The 24,317-nt window shown below is 42.3% G+C and overlaps 1 protein-coding gene across 1 annotated transcript; it reads left to right on the top strand.

The window, feature by feature from the left end:
* The first annotated feature begins 1,176 nt into the window (after positions 1 to 1,176).
* Positions 1,177 to 24,104, top strand: slc6a17 (solute carrier family 6 member 17). Its single transcript, XM_023427634.2, has 12 exons — positions 1,177 to 1,491; positions 5,361 to 5,790; positions 10,036 to 10,193; positions 11,540 to 11,666; positions 13,184 to 13,365; positions 14,171 to 14,281; positions 15,783 to 16,024; positions 16,139 to 16,331; positions 17,730 to 17,922; positions 17,999 to 18,158; positions 19,240 to 19,402; positions 19,501 to 24,104. The coding sequence occupies exons 2-12, from the start codon at positions 5,490 to 5,492 to the stop codon at positions 19,861 to 19,863; spliced, it is 2,193 nt and encodes a 730-aa protein (XP_023283402.1). The 5' UTR covers positions 1,177 to 1,491; positions 5,361 to 5,489; the 3' UTR covers positions 19,864 to 24,104.
* Positions 24,105 to 24,317: the final 213 nt, after the last annotated feature.

The raw sequence follows: 24,317 nt of genomic DNA, 5'->3' as shown, positions 1-24,317 counted from the left end.
GATGTACAGTAGGAACAGGAGCAGACGAGAGAACTGCCTCACTTTGAAAATCTGACACGCAGCTGACAGATTGGACACTTTGGGCTCGATAGTTAAGAAGTTTGTCTGTCCCTGCTGCATGTATCCATCAGTGTCTGACACACTAGTAGCACATTCCAGCTCTAAATGCTCTAATCCCTCAAACAGTATCCGTGTCCTTGTTTGACTCACATCTTCTAACAGCCTCATTTTTACTTTCTAAGCTTGTTCTGGTGACAGAGGGAGGATGTGGCCGTGAGCTGTTCTCTGAAACACCTCTGTGCAAGCTGCAACTCACCCAGTGTCCCTAAAGGTCTAGGATTATCCTAACAACTCCTCGACTTATCTCTGAGGTGTCTTGATAATGATCCACATCCTCTTTCGGACACAGAACTACATGCAAAAAAAGGTCACGCAAACGTCTTCTGATACCTGAAAAGAAAAGGCCGCCCAGGAAGGCAGAAAAAAAATATGGAGTGTGTAGTAGTGGCAGACAGAGCCAAGAGCAGAATAAATTGCTTGTGTCAGAGAGAAAAATGACTGTGCCACAAATTATCTACACTTGAGAAATGACCATTAGGAAGCACTGTCTTTTCACACCTACTTTAGTCCACATCACTGTGGGCACCACAGCAAATTCTAGCATGTCCATTAGGTATTAACATCAAGCACCTCCTCTGTGTCAGATCAGCTGCCATAATGTAAAACAATATGGGGACATTTAATGAATGAATAGGTCGGTTCCTGGTGGCAAATAGTAATAATAATAATAATCTTCATCATTATTATAATTATTATTGTTGCTGTTATTATTATTATTATTATTATTATTGTTTTTGTTGTTATTATTATTATTATTATGGTTATTGTTATTATCATGATTAGGGCTGCTGGGAAAGCATTTAGACTATTTCAAACACCATTTCCACAAGCAGCGTATCCAATCAATTCGTTTGATGAACCTGAATGAAAGCTACCTGTGTGATGCTTTTATCATCGTCCCGGGAACACTGCAGATGTTCTTTCTGGGGCAGCTGCTGACGTGCGCACGAGCGGGTGAGTCAAACCTGCGTCAGACTTCGTCGTGACTTGCCATAGTAATTTCTTCATCCTATGGGGAGGTGGGGGGGTGGCTGATTTATCCCACAACACAGCCACAACCACGTGGAAACTAGAAGTGTGAGCGGGGCTCTCCTACGGATGCAGACCGTCGTTAAAGCGCTGAGGTGAGACAATCGGTTGCGGTAGCCTCTAACCGGCGTTAACGTTATTACAGTGGCCAAACTTGAGGCAGGCGCGGAGCTCCTGCGTCAGACTTTACGCACCATGCGCCCTGTGCGACTGGAGGCTTTGTGATTTCGCATCTCTCTCAGAGATGCTGCACACGGACGCGGTGCCTTGAATGAAGATACCGTGCACTCACTTTGGATTCACACCGTCACGCTGACTTGGACGTTACAAGCACTACACCAGGTAAGAATGACACTCTTGCAATTTTCACGGTATGATCAATTTAAATACATGTTAGCTTGTCTGTGACGAATAGTTGTGAATAGCTCGGATAACCACCCCCCCCCTTCCCTCTTGAAATCACTTGATAGAAACCAGCGTCAGCTTTCACCCCATCACCTGACAAATGGTGATTGCGCCGCGACATTGAAGGTGAGCTTTGCTCATTAATCCTCCGTCTTTGACGACGTGTGTCCAAATTTGGCTCGGATATGAGAAACCCTGATCACCTGCTGACTCGTGCTGCTGCTGTTTCTATCTCAGCATCGCTATTACCAGGTGATTCATTTGACCTTGACAAGACATCAGAGGTTATATCCAGTCCTCGAGCTGAATACAGAGCGTGGGCCTGTGTGTAACGTGTCTGAAGGATGTCTGAACACGGCCATGCAGGTGCTGGTGTGTAACTGTCACGATCATCTGTGTCATTCAGGATCAAATCCCAGTGAGCAGGGAGCTGAGTGGCCTCTGTCCAGACCTCATACTTTACAATGGCATCTTCCTACTCTCCAGAAAGGCCTAAGATGTAAAAGCTGCATTTTACTCTGCCTGTGATGGCCGCCTGATTGATGCTGCAATACATCCCACAACAGGCTATAACCTCCAGCTTTGCCACAATCTACCCACCCACCCAGCCGCCCCCGCAGGCCTGTCACAGCAGCTCCATGTTATTTGCAGCTGTCCTTCAGGGAGTATCATGAATGTCCGTTTGAGACGGCAGAGGAGAGGCAGGCGACCACCGATGCTGCAGGGATGGGATTTCAATTTTGCAGGAAGAGAGTCATTGCTTAGCAACCAGACTAGATAAAAGTGGAGCATTTCTTTGTAGCAGAGACAGTGAACCTGTGCTGGTACATCATCAACACCAAACTGTCTGTGGAGACTTGGGAATATATAAATAGTTACAGGAACACACATCTGTCTCCATGGAGGTTTACACACATGTTTGTCACAGGGGTCAGTTACCACAGCACTTGCACACCTCACTGTGTGCAGCAGCTTTTCCTTAATACTCAATACTTTCTTCAACACCTCTTCAGAGTATCATAACTTGTGTCCACTTGCCATGTTTCCCTCAGACAGAGACTGATTACTCTGTAACAGTTTCTCGTACTGTATGTGAATTCCTGCTGTCTCTGGAAGGTGCCATCTCTGTCAGCACATACTGTGAGACTCTGGAAGTTGCTGGTGTGTTTCTGCATCAACATTGAAAACCGCCACTGCTAATGATTGAGTGCCAGAGTGAAGATCTATCAGCCATATGAGTCTAACAGGCCACCATCATCTTAACCCATCAGAAGTAATGGGGGCAGTTTGGTACTAACTATTCCTACATTTGTGTTCATTTGGAAAGTTGGGTAAAACATCGTGTGAACAGTCAGAGCTCCAACTTTACACAGCTTAAAAATAACAAAACAACAACTCAGCAACTTGACCAAAAAAACTAATTTTTGTTTGCCTCACACCTCATTCAGAGAGTGCTCAGTAATGACTCAGTGTTGTGTAGTTGTAGACTGCTGTGGAAAAGGTCACTGCTGTTCTGGGATCTGTGTTGGAGCTCGCAGTCTCAGAGCTGCTGCGTGTCGTGACTGCAGGGGCCTCGTCGCCACTGTTAAGGAATGTGATGTGCGTGCTGCCGGTGCGGCTTCTGGGTGGGCTTCAGAGTCCGGCCGGCTGGCAACCGTTCCCGAGAAGTCACTCTGAATAAAAGCTCAGCTCTGTCTTCAGTCGGCCGCATCTGTCTTCAGATCTGTTTTCAGATCAGAGGCCTTGTCTGCAGATCAAACACCTCTGCTTTCTATTCTCTGTCCTTGAGTTGCCACAATATGAAAACTCTGATCTCGTTCATCCCGTGCAGCGCATTCACTGTTAAGCTGACCTTAAGGTAATTAGTTCATACATGGTAAATGCCAACCGTCTCACAATGTTTTGATGTAATTGCAAACACCAGCCTACACAAGCATCTTGACATTTTGAGTGTTTCATGCTTGCAGTGACAAATTTCCATTTTAATTTAAAACGACCAGGTCTCCAGTGTTTACAGCGCTTTATAGAAGAGATGGGCAACTCGGCCTGAATAAATGCTCTCTCTGCTAACATCATAAAAGTCTGTTCTTTTATGGTTCTACTTCACTCAACAAATTCCATATGCGGTATTAAAGGGGAATAAAAGACACGTGGTTCTTCAGGCATTCTGATGCTTGATGCAACACTAAATCGATGGAGTACTGTTTTAATTGTTGTGTATCTTTTGGCCTGTTAGCCTGTGGTTTGCTCCTGCTGAAACAAATAGCAGCAGCTACCTGTAAAATCCTGATTTATACAGGAGTCTCAGAGCCTCTGGAGTTTCTGATGCAGCAGCTCTCGTGCTGCATTGTGATCTATGCCAGTTTCTGAGGAGGGAGGCAGTACACGCAGGATTGTAGGATAATTAGTGGGTTTTTGCAAAGGGCCTCTGATAAACTAACACATGCCAGAGAACTTGGATAGACTAAGTTTCCAGACAGGTTTCCTCTGTGAGGGACGACAGCCAGTTCATTCTGGAGCACAGGAGAACTGGACTGTTTCAATGTCAATACAGACACTAATAACTGGTGAAATCTGTGCTTAGAGGCTTCAGTTTTATTGCACTGTGTTCTCCTGAGACCAGTAGTCACACGGACAGACGGCCCACTGCTGTTCATGCTATTCACATGACTCAACTTTAGTATAATGGGCTCTGCTGTGAAATGGATTGTAATTCAATCTGTGAGTCTCGTTTCACCATAATGAAGTAGATTAGTGAAATACTTCACTCATGGCTCTAAAGTGCTGCAGTTTTTCCACCATTTGAAAAATACTATGTGCACTATGTGCTACAGTATGTACTTAGTGGCCAACAGGAAAAGCAGCGGACATGATTAGGAAGCAAAATGGTTAAAGTCTCTTGTCACAAGTCTGCCTCTTGAACTGTTTTCCTGTGATGCTGTGTAGGGCTGCAGCTTAGAGTTATTTTAGTGATTGATTATTTGATTATTTTGTCAATAATCAGGAGAAAAAAGTTTTAAAAAAATGCCCATCACAGTTTCCCAAAACGCAAAATCTTGTTCTGTCAAACTAACTTTCCAAACCTAAACATATTTTGATTGTCATCATATAAGAGTTATAATACCAGCAAATATTCACATCTGAGGAGCTGGAACCTGAGAATCTTTCACTAAAAATGATTAATTGATCATCAGAACTATTTTTTATACTCCACACGCCATTAAACAACATCAACTACGCCGTTTATTATTTGTTTTTGACTCTCTTCCCAGACATAGAGCCAGTCTATGGGTCAAAACAAGTAGCATGCTGATGGATTTACTGCAGAGCTGCAACTAATGACTGCTTCAGATGTCTCTGACCAACAGTTTAAAACCCAAAGATATTCAGTTTACAGTAACATAAATCAGAAAAGAGCAGAAAAACACTTTTTTGACGTTTTTGCTTGAAAACTGATTCAGTGTCTGACGATGGACTAGTCGATGAATGGATTGACCATTTGCAGCTCTAATTTACTGTGACCTGCCGACAGTGCTAAAGCTGGAATGGAAACTGCCCTTTAACTTACTTAAACTTTTTTTTTTTTTTATCATAGTGAGCTACCTGCTTGAATGTTCTGACATTCAGTTAGTCAAGGTTTTCAGTGTTGTTAGTTTCCATAGGGAAAAGGTCGCCAAATGCAGATGATGAGGGAGAGACAATTACAGGAAAACTTTGGTCTTTATATTCAAAGTCTTGTTACAATAACATCCAAGTAGAATATGCACTTAAATTTCCTGTCTGTCTTTAACTATGTCTCTTCACAGATTTAAGGAAAAAAAGCACAACTTTCTTTCCCTGGCACCTTCCCAGCTTCTTCCACCTCCTCATCTCACGCTCTCCCCTTCTTGCTGCCACCGCCGTCACCCCTCTGAAAGAGCGCCTGTGTCGCAGCCATGCCAAAGAACACCAAGGTGACCCAGCGGGAGCACAGCAATGAGCCTGTCACTGAGTCTGTGGCTGACCTGCTGTCTCTGGAGCACCCCATGGACTATAAGAGCAGTCAGATGAGTATGGGCCTGAGCCCTGCCTCCACTGCTCCAGGAAAGGCCCTGCTGCCCTCTCCCGACCCAGACGCTGAGGATGGCCGACCGGCTTGGAACAACAAGCTTGAGTACATTCTGGCCCAGGTGGGCTTCTCTGTGGGTCTGGGTAACGTCTGGAGGTTTCCCTACCTTTGCCAGAAGAACGGTGGAGGTAGGTGAATGGATGTCTGTACATGATTTTGTCGCATTTTAGCAGTTTGACTGTCTGTCTGAACCACAGAAACCTGAAAGCTTTGTGTAAACCAATGTGCAAAGCGTAGTAACACTTCTCGGGTTTGGAAGTCAGTTCCTAATTAGGCCACCCAGGGTGAACATGTGTACCTTCGGGGTGCTGAGTAATTGTTAACAACGAGAAATGTTGTGCTGAGTCAAGGCTGTTAATGTGAATTCTTTTTATTAGTCCTGTAAAGTCCCCAATAAAACAAGTGGCCAGATGGGAGTAGTTAACTTAATGGTATGTAACGTTTTTGATTTTGTTCTTGTGTTTGAAGGATTTGTTCCTTTCTTTCGTCCAGGATACAAAACTGTCCCCAGCAACTATTTACTGAGGCATGATTTGACTGAGAATAACCAGTGGTCAGGGTGTCTGCTATGAAGTTTAATGCTGTATTGCATCACATTACAGAAATAAATACATTAGGAATTTCAGCTAATTCAGCTCTTATATCCTCAGCACCAGATGAAGTCAGTAAGTCATGCACTGCGTGCAGCCTAAACATTTCACTCAAGGACCAACCAGTGAGGTGAGAGTTTCAAGCACCTAAAATTTTGCCTTGACAAACTGCCACACCTCAACAGATGTATCATTATCCTGATCCCTTTACCATCTGCTTTTTAGACAGTCAGAGTGTAGTGTAGTGAGACAGAGAAAATCTGTTTGCTGTTAGGTTTATTCCCATCGTGTAAATACCATAGACGGTAAATAAAGATGGATGTATCCTCCGTGACGTCACCCACTGGTTTCTGAAGAGCGGTTTTGAAGCTCAGAGTGAGCTGCTCTGCCGTCGCCATCTTGGCAGTGTCTGACTCCGCCAAACTCCCGGCTAATCCAGAAATGGGCAAAGAGGTGGGGCATGTGTGGAGCGTGTGTTGAGTCTTCGGTGCATGCCGGCTTGTGGCAAGGATACACTCACCCGCCTGTCACTCAAAGCGCCCCTCAATTATAAAGAACTTTAAGTCTTCATATAATTTAAACGAGTGAGTTATATAAAAATTCCCCCTTACAGTTGTCATGAAGGAGGAAATTAGCCATAGAGACCAAAACTGACATTTGTACCAAGCATTTTAAGATGGGAGTCTATGGAGATTGACTCAGAACTGCAGTTTGTGGTACTTCCGTGTTGGCTTCAGTTTTCAGCCTCGGAGGCTGCTGCTTGGTAAATACTAAGCTAAGCTAGCCAACTGCTGGCTCCAGCTTTACATTCATCACACAGACAGAGTGCTTTCAATCTTCTCATAACTAACTTTGAGGCAGTAATTAGATATTATTGACTGCTGGTGGAATCATATGGTAATGTGATCATATCATGTTATTATTTTACAAAATTCTGGTAATCCAAATCAATGTTTGTAATGTCAGTTGTAATCAAAACTGAATTAACTACTAAAGTGTTTAGATTTATCTACCTTAGAGGAGAAAACAGTTAATTGCACTGAAAAAGAATTTTTACATGTCATTTTTGATATCTCTGAGCTTGAATTTTCTCTTTCTATTTAAAAGTCTTCCTCCGTTCGCCTGTTGACTGCAGCCTTCTCCGCTTTGATAAATTGAGACCTGTCAGCCAATTAGCCGACTAATCGTGCAAGTCAGAGGGGCAGTCTCTTCTACATCTCTTAGTGAACTTGTGCCGTCAGCAGCTACAAGATGAGGAAATTTCTCCTCAGCAAGATGTGGCACCGCTGAGAGGTCTGGTATAATCCAGAGAGATCCTACAGTTTAGCCTTTATTTGCGTCTCTTGCAGGTTTCTCAGCCTTATCTCTTCGGTATTGTGATTTGCTGGCATTGAAACGAGATGAGGTGGCGGTGATGACTGAGATGGAGGAAGTGGAAGAGTAAATACTGATTTTCTGGGCCTTCAGATATTGTTGTTTCTACCTTGTGTGGGAGGCGTGTGTAAAGAGGGCATTTGAAATGCATGATATAACAAAGCTAAAATGTTTTTTAATCAGAGTGTGTACATGTACTTGTGTGCAGTAGTGAGTGTGTATCAGGCGCTGACTCAGTGGTGGGTGTTGTATTGTCTTGTCTGGGCTTGTCTCTTGTCCATCTTTGTCTCTCTCTCTCTCTCTCTCTCTCTCTCTCCCTCCCTCATTGTTTCTAGACAAGCAAATGTTAGTTTCCTTTTTATTTTACAGGCAAGTCTCAAAGAAAACTAACATTAATTCATCCCAAAACAATTTCATATATTGACATATATGTCTAGCACATAGTAATATGTATGTTTATGTACTGTATATTGTAGACATGTTACATAACTTTATATCCAGCCTGTGTCAATATATATTGATATTATAAACAGCAGGGTCCAAAAAGAGACCACTTTCCCAGAATGGGAAGGTAGACATGTTTGAAATTAATGAGAAACTCATAAGACAATATTTAAATGCATAAAGATTTTTTATATGTATGTTGTGTTAATAAACTTGCACATAAAAATTAAATATATATCATTAACATATATTGTCACAACATGTCATACCATATAAAAATTAATCATATAGATATGTTTTAATGTATGTACATACACACATTTTACTGTGGATATTTCATATATATTCTAAGCGTATATCATATATCGAGGATGTATGTATGTGATAATAATATAGTTCTTTCGAACACAAAACAACATGTTCCCAAACCTCCCTCTGTTAAGCAGTGGCACTCACAAACAATTACTCTAAATTATTCTGTCTTACAGATAAATAATTGAACTTAATTAATTTGTATTATCTTGTTTGTGTCTCCTGGTGGAACCCGCTTTCAGTCTGGTAACATTTGTCTTCACTGCATGCTACAACAGTCCAGACCAAACAAAAGCCCCAAGTAAACCACTAGTGGCATAATTGTTTGTCCATGAATTTATGATGACCAAGTGTTGGATAGAACAACATGCAGAGGTCATGGACATTTGTATTGTTTTGGTCTCGGTTTCAGAATCATTACCCCCCTACTCTGTACAGAAGACTTACCAAAAATATATTTGTGAAAAAGAAAATCTTAAACAGGCTAAAGTTAATGTGCGGAGTTATCATGGATCTCATTGTGCCGGTCCTGAAGATCCATATCCTTGACTCTGAGATGAGACCCTGAAATGTAATTTGTTCTGGAGTGATATCGCCATGGTCATGCTTCAATCAAGAATGTTTTTAACCTTCGAAACCTATCAACTTCATTGTATGGGCAAATTGCCAGTGGGGCAAAATCACTTATTTCATTGTAATTATCTTCTAAATTGTAATTAATTATATTTAATTCTATTTTATCTGTTCTTTTATTATTAATTTTCTTGTGTTTTCTTGTTTGCTGATGTTATTATAGCTTTTTAACTCTATTTTATGGATTACTGTATTTGTCCTTTTCTTTTCAGCTCATCCGTCCTCTGTGTAGCACTTTGAACTGCACTCACCTGTGTGAAAAGTGCTATACAAATAAAGTTTGATTGATAGATTGATGTAAAGATTCTCCACCAGGATGGCTCGTATTCAATATTTGGACAGAGAAAACAACACAGCGAAGTAACAGTTTCCCACTAATACGTTTTGTTTTCCTTTGCTCAGTGTGTTTGCTCAGAATAGACTCCAGAGATCTGTAAAAGTAGGCAGCAGCACAGTAGTCACTTCTAACGATCCAGATAATAATACCACTGTGTAACATGACACTGTGTTCCTGTCTTTGTTCCCTTTGTCTGCTGCTAGCTCTAATAGCCACTCACGACGTTATCGGTGTTTTTGATCGAGTCAAACGTCACAGTCGTTTGTTTTTAGTCTGCTCGTCCCAGCTGTCCATCATTGCCGGCCCGTCCTCTCTGGCTTTGAATGGTTTTGTCACCATGGTGCCCTTTCATGTCTTGACGTAAGCAGGACTGAATGTGCTCTCTCTCTCTCCATTGTCCCTTCTCCAAAAAAAAAAAAAGATCTGACAAAATTGTTGAATGGAAGTTGAAGAGGAAGACGGGGAAACAAAGAGACAATGTAAGAGGGGAAAGAGGAAGAGAGACAGTGAAGTTAGAGAGTAGGGGAAAAAAATCGAACCTGACAGGGAAAATTTAATAATGTCCCTTCTTATGTTATAAGATTTTATCCTTCACTATGCATTGGATTTCAAACATTAAAATAAGTAAAGTAGTTGTACATTCTGCAGTAACTCTTCTTCCCTTTAACCCTCCTTTGTCTCAGGTGCATACCTGGTGCCCTACTTCATTCTCCTCCTGCTCATTGGCATCCCATTGTTCTTCCTGGAGCTGGCGGTGGGTCAGAGGATCAGGCGCGGCAGCATCGGGGTGTGGAACTACGTCTACCCACAGCTGGGAGGCATCGGGGTCTCCAGCCTGATGGTAAGTGTCGACATTGATTCCTTATCACGACCTCCAGTTGTGGAAATACTTTACAATATATATGAATGTACTTGTTGTTACTAAAGTCTTGATTAATGGATGCAGCTCTTAGTTTACAGCCACGCTAGCAGCTCTGTGTGGCTGCTACAATGTAGGTAGAGTACTGTGTTAGCATGCTAACATTTGATAATTAGCTGTAAAAACAAAGTATGTGTTTAGTTTTTGTATTTGGTCATAAATCAAAGTATTTGATAAGTTGAAATTTTGAACAGATGATGAATTAAAGTTAAAGGATTGTTAAATGAATTCTCCTGGGAACATAAATATTTGCTGGCGGTCGTCCAATAACAGACATTTCACAAAAACCCCTAATGCCATGGTGGCGCCAGAGGAGAAGTCAGAGGTTCAGCAAAGTCATTAGGATTCATCCTCCGGGCACCATGAATGTCTTTCGCAATCCATCCATGGTTGTTGAGATATTTCATTGCCAGCCATAGAAAATCCTCTATTAATGACATACAGGTAATAATAAGATGTTATAATTAAAGCCAGATTGTCACATGTAAAGTCAAACTCACACACGAACCAATGGGCTTTTATGTTTTTATTCCTTCTTAATAGGTTTTTGCTGACCTGGTAAACATTAATAAACAGTTGATTGATCATTATATTATATATATTATACCAAGGACTCCTTGGTATGGGATTGTTGTCGGATTTGTGATGGTAACTTCTCTAACTTGCACAACTCAGCTCAGCGTTAGACATGTTATGTGCAGAGACAACAACCGTGCTGCAGACCTCCGTCCTCTGCCTGCTCATATTACTTCCTCCTGATGCTCTACAGCAAGTGGCATGCAAAGACCAGTGCTGATCACTGTCATAATCTGTCCCCATCATCAGCAGGAGAACTGACCCATCACGTCCTCATCCCATCAGGGTCATCAGCCTAAAATATATTCAGTGAGAGGCTGAGTCGGTCAGTCAGTGATGTACCGGACGCTGTCAGTCATTCTCGTAGTGATTTCATCAATCTAGTGTAAAAGAGGGGAGGGAGAGGCCTGACCTGGGGCAGTGAGGCATGTGGCAGCTCAGATGTGGCAGAGAGAGAATCAGCAGCTATAAATAACTTCTCAAAGAGGACCCCAGCCTTAGCCGCTGAGAGCAAACAGCTCAATAATTCATACGCTCTCCGACTTTAGCTGTGTGCTCAGCGTCTGTGCCCTGACTTAAGAAGAGGCGTTCACCTCAGTAAACCGCATGCCGTTCCTCCCCTGTGCCGTTTGTACATTGGTCATTGTTTTTAGGAGTGACACGTGTTGTTGTCTTCTCTCGTTTCCCCTCAGGTTTGCGGTTTTGTGGGCCTCTATTATAACGTGATTATCGGCTGGAGCATCTTCTATTTCTTCCAGTCTTTCCAGTATCCACTGCCTTGGGCTGAGTGCCCCATCCAGAGAAATGGAACCCAAGCCAGTGAGTCGATAAAACACAAGACACTGTGCAATACGCAGCTGAAAGGATAATAGAGATGTGCAGCAAAAGACTGTACAAAATAGCTTTTTATTGTAAAGCCCTTGACATCAAGTAGAGGAAAAAAATGAATACTGCAGAGACCCCCGCATAGTTCCATATTCAGCAAAGTATCTCAGCAGATGCAGACACACAGGCAGCCCAACACTATGCAGGGCGCTGCTTAAAGCTGCAGAACGTGTCTTTGCACTGTAGCAGCTTCCTTCGCTGTGGCTGTGCAGTCAAGATGCGGCGTCCCTGCCGGCTAACAGACAAGTGGTTTTGCTGTCTCCATAGCCGGGATTTCCCTGCACCTCATCCTACAGAGCAACTGTGTTGGCGAGGCCTGTCAGATATTATGACCCGGCCAACGGTGTCAGTACCGCGAATGGCTGGAGGAGCACACAGGCTCTGGCAGAGTAAAGGGCATCAGCTTTCATTAGCATTTGAGGGCAGGATGTCGGCTCTGCTTATGATTATGAAAGCAGTGGGGATGCTGTGGAGCGTCCAGTAGGATTTAGTTTAGCTATGTGAGGAGGTGGAAAATACAGTAACAGGATACATTTACACAAGTAATGTTCCAATTATGATGTTACTGGAGTATTTCCATTTTATTCTACTTTACATTATTGTCCTTTATACTCTATTACAATTATCTGACAGCTATAGTTACCATTTACTTTGCAGATTATGACTTTACACTGGAAAATAATCCATATCAGGGCTGCAACTTATTTTAATTATTAATGTTTTGTCTACAAAGTGTCAGAAAACAGTGACAACTTCATAGTGCCTGTTTGGAACCTGGCAGGAACCAGCAAATATTAATTGGAATATAATAATATAATTTTGTGTTAATAAATTTTATCAATTCTTTGATTGATGTTTTCAGTTCACATGTCCACATGTAAGTCATTTTTGTCAATTACTGATCTTGAAATACAGTGAAATTATTTCAGTAAACATATTTCAAGAGTCACTATTTTGAAATATTTTGTTGCATTGAATCAAGAGAAATTACATCCATTTTACAAAAAACTTGAAAAGATCTTAATTGATCTGTTTTGGAAACTTCTTGAAATAATCTCACTGCATTTTGAGATTTTTTTTTCTTATTCCAAGACAGTGAGGTATTTCTGACTCAATATTACGTCAGAATGATTTATTACGACTGAGATTTTTGCATTTTTTTGTATACAAGAGTGTACATGTGTAATTAGCTTCAAATATAAAATATTGCTTACATATAATGATAATAATAATAATAATAATAATGGTTGTTTATTGTTACTTTTACTTGTTCTGATTACTTTCCACCACTGCGTATTTACAAATGTATATCTGACAGATAAAAGAAACATTTTAAGTTTCCTGTAAAACCTTTCACCAAGTTGGGAGTCCATTTATCTGATATATGTGCAGACTTCACTGTCGAAGCATTGTTTATGTCGTTTCCCTCCCTTTCCTTGTTGCTGTTGTAGTCGTGGTGCCTGAGTGTGAGAAGAGCTCAGCCACCACTTATTTCTGGTACCGGCAGACTCTCAACATAACCAGCAGCATCGACGACACCGGCGGCCTGAACTGGAAGATGACCCTGTCCCTGCTGGTGGCTTGGATCCTGGTCTGCATGGCTGTCATCAAGGGCATCCAGTCCTCTGGGAAGGTACGGGGTCTCCATGGCTTTGCAGCAGGGGCTGAGCCTGCAAACTATAGAGATTAACTCTGTGCCTTTAACTCTAAATTGTGTATAAGGACGTACACAATAAATAATTTCATCAAAAGATTTGAAATATTTTTAATCACTGATTCATCCTTATCAGTGAGTATTTTATTCACTTTGCTAATGCTTTTCAGTCAAAGGCAGTATGCTAAAGCCTGTCATCAGCACTTGACTATTTTTTGGATCTCATCTATATTATGGAAGAGAGAGACATGCAACATTAATAAGCTTAAACTGAACCAAGCAAAGACTTGTTCAGGATGCAGATGGAAAATGCTCCGTTTGGCACCAAACGTAACAACATCCTGTAATCTTGATCCAGAGAGTGAGTCAGAAAACCACAGCGCAAACATCCAGCCCACAGTTTCAATAGGAAAATACACAGCAGAGAGCAGATCGCCAAGGTCTGACACGCTTTTTTAAACACTAAATTTAGTAATCCAATTATCATAGTCCGTGCTGCAGTGGTTCCCCGAAATGCTGTATGAAGGATTTTTGACTCATCTCCCCAAACCTCAAGGAGTCTTCTTCACATTTGGTAAGACTTCACAGATTCGGTGCCAAGCAAACACAAAGCAGGTTTGGGATTTATTTATCGTGTGTGTGTGTGTGTCTGTGTGTATGTATTGTTGCAGTTCCTCCTCCATGTGTGAGGCCTCAGAAAAGCGTGTCCATGGCAACGCTGTGTGATGTACTTGACTTTCTCTCTCTCTATCTCTCTCTCTCTCTCTCTCTCTCTCTCTCTTAGGTGATGTACTTCAGCTCTCTCTTCCCGTATGTGGTGCTTTTCTGCTTCCTGGTACGAGGTTTGATGATGAAGGGAGCGGTGGATGGCATCGCTCACATGTTCACCCCTAAGGTGAGGCGAAAAAACATTGGTGCTTTTGACCAACAAAAGAGGCAAAGCTAACAGAGGGCTATTTCAGCAACTGGCGGAAATTTACAGAATAAAGAAAACAGGTGATGGTTGGCTGTGGTTCTCCAAAATGTAATCGTGGTGTGTTAGAGGGGAAAATGTAGTCTCAAGCTTGCTGCTGTTTCAGTCCCAATCATTCATTCATGGACTGTTAGCCAGACACATATGTAATTTAAATGACATTTTGTCTATGCAAGCTGTTCAGCCATAAGTGGCTGATGGTTTCAGCTACTTTACCACCAAGGCCATTCAGATCCACTCCTAGAAAATGTGATTAATATCCACATTATGTCAGGTTTTGGGTTGATATCTCCCTCTAGTGGTGAATGTCTGTGGTTGCATATAAAAAAAGGAAACTGAATAGCATCATTACTAACTGTGAATTACTGCGCAGTTACTTTTTTATTTGCTCTTAATGTGGTTGGACTGTCGGCTGACAGATAGAAGAAGGTAGAAAACAACGGAAAGAAGAGAAACATCCATGGATTCATTGCTTTTACAAAACTCATCATCAGGTCGTCATCACTGGTCTGATAATGCAGTATACTGTATATTGCAACAGGGGTAAACTGGATTTGTCGGTTACGACTGCGTTATGAATCATGAAAACTAAAAAGCTAGCTTAAAGAACTTACACTTTTAACTGAATTATTCTTTAATCAATGGTCAGTTCCCACATATGTGGTTCTTGTCTACGGGTTCAGGGTTTCTGGACCAAATGCAGACAAACACGAGGGCAGGTTGGTGCAAAGGAGGTATTTAATAACCAAACAGACTTACAGGTAGATGATGTGAACTGAAGCGCTGGTAAGGAAACAAAAATCTGAAAAATCCACTGACTGTAGTCAGAAACTCAGGAAGAAGAAAAGAAGCACAAGGAAAAACCAGGAGAAGTGAACAGCAGCAGGAGACACTGGGGAAACTCAACAGGAATAAAACAGACAAAGGGACAAAGACAAAGGGGAAGACAGAGACTTAAATAGAAAAGGGAGGTGAGGGCAATAGAACACAGGTGAAACACATTAGGGCGGGGCAGGGAAACAGGGCAAAGACAGAAAGTAAAAACAACCAGAGACACACAAGGAAATCTACAATGACCGAACAAGAGTCCAAGCTAATTTAAAAAGTCCAAAAATAAATTGTCCTCTAGGGCCAACCATGACAGTTCTGTTATTACAAATACATGGTGCATGACCAATCATTGCTCAGATCTGCAGAGCTTCATTTGAATTCTGTTCCCAATCTCAAATGTTCCAAAGATGCCAGACATGGTGAATTACAGGGAGAGGAGCAAAACATCTTCAAAATGTGAAAGAAAAATGCTGTCAGCTTCAGGTTGAATATATCTTTCAGGGGTTATATACAATCGCTTCAGTCAAGTGTTTAACGAGGATAAACGACAGCTCTCATATGATCTAATGATTTTTTTCATTGTTGTGTCCAGCTGGAAAAGATGTTGGAGCCGCAGGTGTGGAGAGAGGCGGCCACGCAGGTCTTCTTTGCCCTCGGTTTGGGCTTTGGAGGAGTCATCGCTTTCTCCAGCTACAACAAGCGAGACAACAACTGCCACTTCGATGCGGCGCTGGTCTCCATCATCAACTTCGTCACCTCCATCCTGGCCACTTTAGTGGTGTTTGCTGTGCTGGGGTTCAAGGCGAATGTTATGAACGAGAAGTGTGTCGTCGAGTGAGTTTGTCGGACTCTAACCGCTGCTACCTGCTACCTCACCTGTCCTTTTCACTTTAATCTTCGCTCACTAACACGTCCATCTTTTCCACATCTTCACATTTTCCGGTGCAGGAACGCAGAGAAGATCCTGGGCTTCCTGAACACTGGTGTGCTGAGCAGAGAGCTCATCCCTCCTCACATCAACTTCTCCCACCTGTCCACCCAGGACTACGCGGAGATGTACGGCGTCATTAAGGCGGTAAAGGAGGACAGCTTCGACCAGCTTGGCCTGGACGCCTGTGTGCTGGAGGACGAACTCAACAAGGTCAGTGGCGAGAGTATGATTCTTTACGTGTGTATTCAGAAATATGCGAATAACGATCGGGATGTCAAGAAGCAGTTCATGTGGACGTGATAATACGAGGGAAGTGTTCCTATGAAAAATAACAGTTAAGGTGGAGAGCACCATTACAAGAGGCAGAATAATGTTTTCTCTGCAGGACTATTATTTTCAATATCAGGACACCTATTATCACACATATTAAACAAAATTAGAAGCTTAGTTTTCAAATTATCAACCATTTGTCTGTCGTCAGTTCGACCCAAGGTTAGGTTAGTTGCACCAGCTAGAGTTAGGGCCCTGTCTTACACCCGGCACAAAGTGCAACACAAGTGTCTTTGCTAGTTTCAGACCGACGCACTTGACATTTTCCTGTCCAGCGCCAAATAGTGAGCCAGCATGTATCTGTGCTGTTCAGCCTCATCTCTCATTAGTTACTGAGCTTCCTTTGTTTTCTCCATCATCCAGCGTTTGTAGCTGCTGCTTCATCACATATTTGTGATATATAATTTATATATATTATAATTTATGCTGTCAGACTGTTCTGCACAGTGGATATTATACTGGAGATTTTTCTCTCTGGTTGGTATCTTCTTTAGGACTTTAGCATTGCAGGTAGTTACAACCATTCATAACTGATAAAAGGGAGTCTTATTGTAAAATGTAAAACACATCACCATTTATTAATGAGTTACAATAAGGCTCCTTTTACCAGTTATAAATGGTAGTAGCTAAATAGTAGGATTCATGAGTAGTAAGCATTAACTTGATCTTGCCTAATAGTGAGCCTGCATCAATGTATGAAAACTGTTATAACTTGTTTATAATTGTTTATTTAAGATTTATAAAGGGTTAACAACTGAATTAATAAACTAATTATAAACCATTTATAAATCCTTTATAAGGGTCTTATTGTAAAGTGGAACCATTTTAATGCACCTGGCCATCGTATAACAGCTTGCCTTTGTTGGCATCTTCTTTCCCAGATGTTTTGGACTGACACCCCTAAAACCGAAGCAATTGTCTTTTTGCACCAGATGCATTGGTCTGCCAGTTTTGAGCCGTCCAGCTAAAGTGTGATTTTTGCCCCGTGTCATTTGTGTGTCCATTAACTTCTTCAGTTCCAATTTATGTTGATATGCTCACAACTTCAAGTCAAACACGGTTTTAGTTATTAGTTTAGTTTGCAGATCATCATTCATGCTTCTCTTATTTTTGTGATGTTGATATACGTGTAATGTACTATCACACTCAGAGTACGTCTGTATGAGCTCGCCACCTTAAATGTACGAGAATTAATGATCCTAGAGATGGAAGTTAAGCGGGTGATTTTCCCCCCTTGACCTCTGTGAACCTCTTCCCTTCCTCCTCTCCATCATTCAGGCGGTTCAGGGCACTGGTTTGGCCTTCATCGCCTTCACGGAGGCCATGACACACTTCCCTGCCAGTCCCTTCTGGTCCGTCATGTTCTTCTTCATGCTCATCAATTTGGGGTTAGGAAGCATGATCGGCACCATGACCGGCATCACCACACCCATACTGGACGCTTTCAAGATCCGCAAGGAGATCCTGTGCGGTGAGTCTTGATTCTGGTTACTCAGATCAAATTGAAGTATTTCTGATTCTGACTGTTTTGTTCTCCTCCCCCTCAGTGGTTTGCTGTGTCATTGCCTTCCTGTTGGGCCTGCTGTTTGTGCAGCGTTCAGGGAACTACTTTGTCACCATGTTTGATGATTACTCAGCTGGTTTGCCTCTCACTGTGGTGGTGATCCTGGAGAACATCTCTGTAGCCTGGATCTACGGCACTAAGAGGTAACGCGGCTGGATGTGTGGACTGAAGCCATATTTGGATGTAACTGATTTTCGGGCAACACGTTTTGTACCAGGAGAGCTCTGTGATCTGTTTCAAAACTAGCCAGGTGGCTTATCACATCATAATCGCTTCCTCCTTCATTCACCACAAATCAAAATAATTTTTCTTGTCACCCAGAGTCTGCCTAATCAAATTTCCGTGTGCAGAGGTTTGTGGATAGTGGGTGTTGCTCATGTCAGCACAGAGGCATTTGGTTTTTATTTGGTTTGTGGTGTTGAAAATGTGTCAAAAACTGTATTTGAAAAACTCAACCGCGAAGTCTAAATACCAAATTACATTGTCACTGTGGCACTGGTTATGTCGAATTAGGCTCCAGAAACAAAGAATGTGTTTTAAGTGTACACACAGTCTTTGACTCCAGCTACATCAATCTGACAAGCACAGATCACTTGTTCTGTATATTAACCAATTAGAAGCAGGAACTGTCTGAGGATGAACCTATACTGCTTATAATTAGCAAATGAAATAATATGAGGCGTGGCCATTAAATAACGAGACTGGGCTTATGCAAGTCTCATTATTTAACAGCCGCACCTCATATTAGTTATTTATAAATGTTTCTCTTTTATATAAATGGTAGTGACCTGTCAGCACTTTCATTACAACTACACACAGAGAAATATGTTCATGTTTATTGTGCGTTCACTGTGAGTTACAAACTAAAACCTCCCAAAAGCTACCAGAACACTGGCCGCAGAGAAACTGTCTCAAAGCCACGTAAATACAGATGTTGACAGAATTGCTCGAATTTTTTTTCCAGATATTGTTTTTACAGAACAATAAACAAGAGGCCTTTTTTCACAGCCGACATGTTGACTCAGTAGGAAAAGCACAGGCGTTAGTGATAACTCCATCAATGGCTCTGTGCTACTCAAGTGTCCCAGTAAGCCAGGAACTGAAGCAGCTAAATGGAACTCAGCCGTCATTCCTGTGTTTCGTGCTCTCGCCACGTCAACATGTCAGCGATGGAGAGGTTTATAGAGACGCGTTCTGACGACGACTTGTATTCTTCCATCACAGGTTCATGCAGGATCTGGAGGACATGCTTGGTTTCAGGCCGTTTTCCTTCTATTACTACATGTGGAGGTACGTGTCTCCAGCTGTCCTGGTGGTGCTCATCATCGCCACCGTCATCGAGATGGCGGTCAGTCCCGCGGGATACAACGCCTGGGTGGAGGCCGAGGTCGGTGTTCAGCTTCTCCCGTTTATGAGCGTGTTGACTCCTCGCTTCTTGTCTCTCTTTTTCACACCTCTTTGTCTCCCCCCTCCCCCCCCTGCTAGGGCTCAGAGCGTTTCGAGAAATACCCTCCCTGGGCTTTGACCATGGCTTACGCCCTCATTGTTGCGGCCATGCTGCCTTTGCCCATCGTCTTCATCGTCCGCCACTTCAACCTGATCTCAGACGGCTCCAACAAGCTGTCCGTCTCCTACCGCAAAGGCATGATGAAGGACATCTCCAACCTGGAAGAGCAGGACGAGCAGCGCTTCATCCTCAGCAAGAACCCCAGCGAGGCTCCCTCCCCGATGCCCGCCCACCGCGCTTACCTGGGCCCCGGCGGCACTCAGGAGATGACCAACACCAACTACGGCACCAGCACCAAGACGGGCTACCAGAACATCGGCTCGCCCGAGTCTGAGCTATGATCCACTGAGCTCACAGATCCTCCCGTCCATTAAACCCCGGCCCAGCTTGGAGAGAGGGAGACAGAGGAAGAAAGGGAGGAACAGAAGTCAAGAGGGAGAGAAAATTCACTGCCGATTGTTGCAGCGTTCATCACACCTTAACCCCCAGAGCTGAATCCCTCTATCCCCCCTTCTCTGCTCCATCGCTCCCCGCCCGTGGTCCTTCCCTTCTTCCCCGTCATAGGATCCGTGCTGTTAACCGACTGTCAATCCCAGCTGAGGTGAAGGGATCATGGGAATGTGAGTCTCACCTTATTTTAACCGGCTTTTCCATCTGTCAAGGTATTACAGAGGCAGAAAGAGAGGGACGGAGAGGGAATGAAGCTTAGGAAGGTCCAGCGTGGGCTTAGATACAGGCTTTGCTTTTGTAATAAGCTCTTTGAAGTTAAGGTGTGTGCAATGCCAAAATGATTAATGTCGTACTGAAATGTAATCCCATGTGTTTACGAGTCTGGAGAAGGTTATTTTTGAGACAGCTGGATGTTCCTAGCTCTAGGAGATCGTCATCTTACTCTTGTTCAGTTGAGGATTGTTACTTGTGGGCACAGGATGGAAGGAGACTCAGAAAAAAATAAAAATCACTGTATCACTGTATGAGAACATCTACATCTACATCTGTGTGTAACAAAACTCGATTACAACTTCATCCATAACAGTATGTAATAAGTGATTATGATAGTGTACAGTGTTACAAGCACATTATATCTTTAAGTTTCTTGTGCCTATCATGCATCAGCAATAATAAGCAGTAAAAGTAGGATCCTCATTAAACTGTGGATCTCCTTCTATCCTCATTGCTCCCACCGATGTAGAATACTATACATATGTGTTGTGCAATAGTCTGAGATGTCACCGTAAATCGTGTATATACACTGCAGTAGTGCAAATCGAGGGAAAAACTTTTTGCCTCTTCATCACTTCTCCACGAACACTGAAGCACAGACGCCGGCTATCGTTAGGAAATCTCCGAGCCTTAACACAGAGCAGCACTTTTCTTTTAAACAATCTTCTCCTCGATAAAAACAAGGCTCCGGAGTTGTCGCCAACAGCGCTGTACACATCGTCTCTTGTGCTGTTCCAGTCGCAGCTGGCCTAGACAAAGCTTTTCCATTTTAATCAATCATTTTAATCAAGCGGTTCCATTTTAATCAATGGCCTTAGAAGGGCAGAGGTGGCGATGCACGAGCACAGATAAGCAGAGCGGCTTGTTTTTGACGCTCGTCTGTCTCTGTGTTAGGGAGGCAGACGGAGAAGGGATGGGTTTTGTGAGTTTTGTCGTTGTGTACGTGCAGATGTGCATGTGTGTTTGCCGTCTGCCCCTGAATGAGAGCTCACGGTGACCCAGCCCGTTTAAAAATAGAGCCATGTTACCCAGGGGAAGCCGTGGCAACGCACCATAGATACGGATCCTCTTCTGATGTGGAGGAGGAAGAGGACAGTGGACACCTCGCTTTGTCTGCTGCACCTGCACGGCCGTTTGTTCACCAATACAGAGATGAGACATTTTACCGTCAATGTCCCACAAGGATATCTCTCTGATGTTGTCTCAGCGCGTCGAGTAAGAGGTTCACTGCCATGCTGCGCTGTGGATGAATCATACCTCATCCCCGAGTGACAGGTTAATGTTTAGGGTTAATTGTTGTACATTCCTCAAATTGTGACCACTATGGACATCATTTCATAAGCACTTCAGTCCACACTTTGATGTCTTTTTGTGAACCAAGGCGTGGAAACTAAAGCCTTTTTTATTTTTTATGTATAATATTGTATGGCGGTGTATGTTTAGGGGTGTAATGTGGGAAACGTACCATGATTTAACTGTGTGGAATAAGTGGTAATACATGATTTTCACCACTGGGTGTCTCTGCTCGTCAGCGGAGGAGACAGTGACGTGTGGCCCCTCCCTGCTGAGACAACACCAACACTTGAGACTGAACAGATGTAGTGTGAAGCGGAGTCAGTCACATTGTTTTGGTGCCTGAACAGCGTCTCTGTTGTCTGTTTTGCCTTATTGGTTTGTCATTTTGTTTCCTTAATAATGTCGTGTGTTTATGTGTTCATGTCTAGTTTGGACCAACGTCTCTTCTCATTCACTTGAGCACTTTAATTAGATTAATGACCCTGGAGTTGTTTGTAAAGCACACGGCTCACAAAAGCTTTGTGGAGTTTAAACATGAATCATAAGAATGCTGTCCCATACGGTGTATATGTATACTGTATATATGTATGTACATGGAGAGAGAGAGAGAGAGAGAGAGTAGAAGGGCTAAATGCAAATGAAAGGCACAAGACGAATGATGTTTCACAAAAACTATCTATGTTATCACAGAAAATATTTGTCTTTGCACACAACTTTTATTGCATTTTAATCTGGCTTCTTATGATTTTAAATTTTCTTGGCCTTGTTTTCATGCCAGTGTTGACTGATGCAGTGCTGACCCGTCACTATGTGCTGTAATATGTGGCTTCTAACATGTCGCTGTGATATATAGCTGGGTATAAACTAAAGTGATGGTGAGATATTAGAATTCATTACTGATCGACCATAAAAGCACGTATAACGTCTATTTTTTCCACTGTCTTTTATAGATTGTATTTTCTTTAACATTGTGTCGTCACATATTTTGTAATAATGATAATAACAATAAAAGCATTAGCGCTATAAGGAAATGAACCACTGTGAAAACATAACTCTGGCCACATTAGTCTCTGAATCAGGGGAAAAGTGGCTGCTCTCCCTTTTGAACAAGACGTTACAAATGAGCATGTAGACATTATTAATGTCTTCAGTTGCTAAAATGTAGCATAGACTTACAGATCTTCTGTGATAATATATCAGATGTTTTTTGTAGTTTTGTTTTTTTGTTTTTGGCCTGGAGTTAAAGCACATTTAGCGAAGCACAGGAACATGAGCACAATGGAGTTTCATGTCTTAGTAGCAGTGAAATTCACCAGTCAATGAGCTCAAAATACTGTGAGTCAGAAACTTGTAGATCATCTTAGTTATGGTCTGATTCCTGCATCCTCCGAGAGGTGGCTGGAGGATAAAAGCTGCACTCTGAAATGCACTGCACTTCACAGGAAGCTCAACTGCACCACCAGTTTCTCCTTCTGTAGCTACAGACCGATCTGCACAGTACAGAGACCATAGATGACCAACTCCAGCTAATACTGATGTGGTGGATCTCACACAAAGAGAGCACAATCACAGCGCACCAGTTTGTACTTTCCTTTAGCAATGGTAGCGTTCACAGCTATAGGTAGGAGTTATACATCCCCTGTTTCCACCCCAGGCACAGCAGGTCAAGCTGTTGAAATACTCTGTGGAAAAAACATCTTCTCATATTGGTTGACATTTGTTTGCTACTAATAAGGTATTGACATTTAGTATTGATATTTCATATTTATTATCGGAAACAAAGACTCCAACTCCAGGGTCTTTTTGTCTGGTCCATGTGTCGGCTGTGTTGCATCACGTACTACAAAGCAACTTCTAGACCTTAACTCAGTTCAGTTGCTGAGATTAACTCAACAAAAGTAGAGTAATAGTGTATTAATTTAATTGTGCAAATAGTCTTTATGTGACCAAACCATAGTTATATTTATAGTATTTAAGACGATGTATTTAATCTGTACATATCGATGTACATTCTGATAAATTCACACTGAGTATCTATAGTAAGAGTGACAGGGAGTATACTTGAGCTGTAAATAATAATTGTATATTTTGAGATATTTTTTGATTTTTGTACTGTAAGTAATGTTACTTTGGTGTCTGTTGGTTCGTGGTGTTAGTGTGTGGTTGTTCTCAATCAAAATAGCTGAGCAACTGTGGCCGTGCGTGTGTGCGTGTGCGTGTGTGTGTGTGTATATATGAGTGTGTGTGTAAAGTATATGTAGGTTTTTTGATGTTTAAATGTGTGTTTTTTTCTCCTCTGTCAGTGTTGTGTGCTGCTGATCTAATCCAGTAGATAAAATCCTGTCGTTACAGTGAACTGGGACCACTAATGTAAGCAATCTCTCCTCTGTGTTTCTCACTGGAACTGCAGTGGCTTCCAGCACAAAACTGGCAACACGATCAAGAAGAAACGTTTAACTCTAACAGTCAGACAGAAACTTTAGTTTTTTGTTGAAGAGAATGAAACTGTACAAACATGATGTATGAAGCAACCAGGAAATTAAAGTTCAAAACCACTTTTATTAAAAAGAAATGTGTCGTGTGTGTCGTTTATTCTGACTTACACGGAGGCTCAGATGCAGGGATCTGCTGCTCTGAATGCAGCTTTGTTCATAAACTAAAAACTGCTAGGTTATTGTTACAGGCTGGGTAGGTTTAATCTAACATATAGTAGTTAGATATAGTGATCCAGCATGATGGGGTTAGGGTCAGGGCATGAATTTGTTTTTTTTCAACC

This window comes from Seriola lalandi, unplaced genomic scaffold, assembly GCF_002814215.2.
Source record: "Seriola lalandi dorsalis isolate HSWRI2012SDOR001 ecotype SW California unplaced genomic scaffold, Sedor1 jcf7180002054861, whole genome shotgun sequence".
NCBI classification, from domain to species: Eukaryota; Metazoa; Chordata; class Actinopteri; order Carangiformes; family Carangidae; genus Seriola; species Seriola lalandi.
Note: the sequence above shows the minus strand (reverse complement) of the source record. Positions and strands in the feature narration are given on the sequence as shown.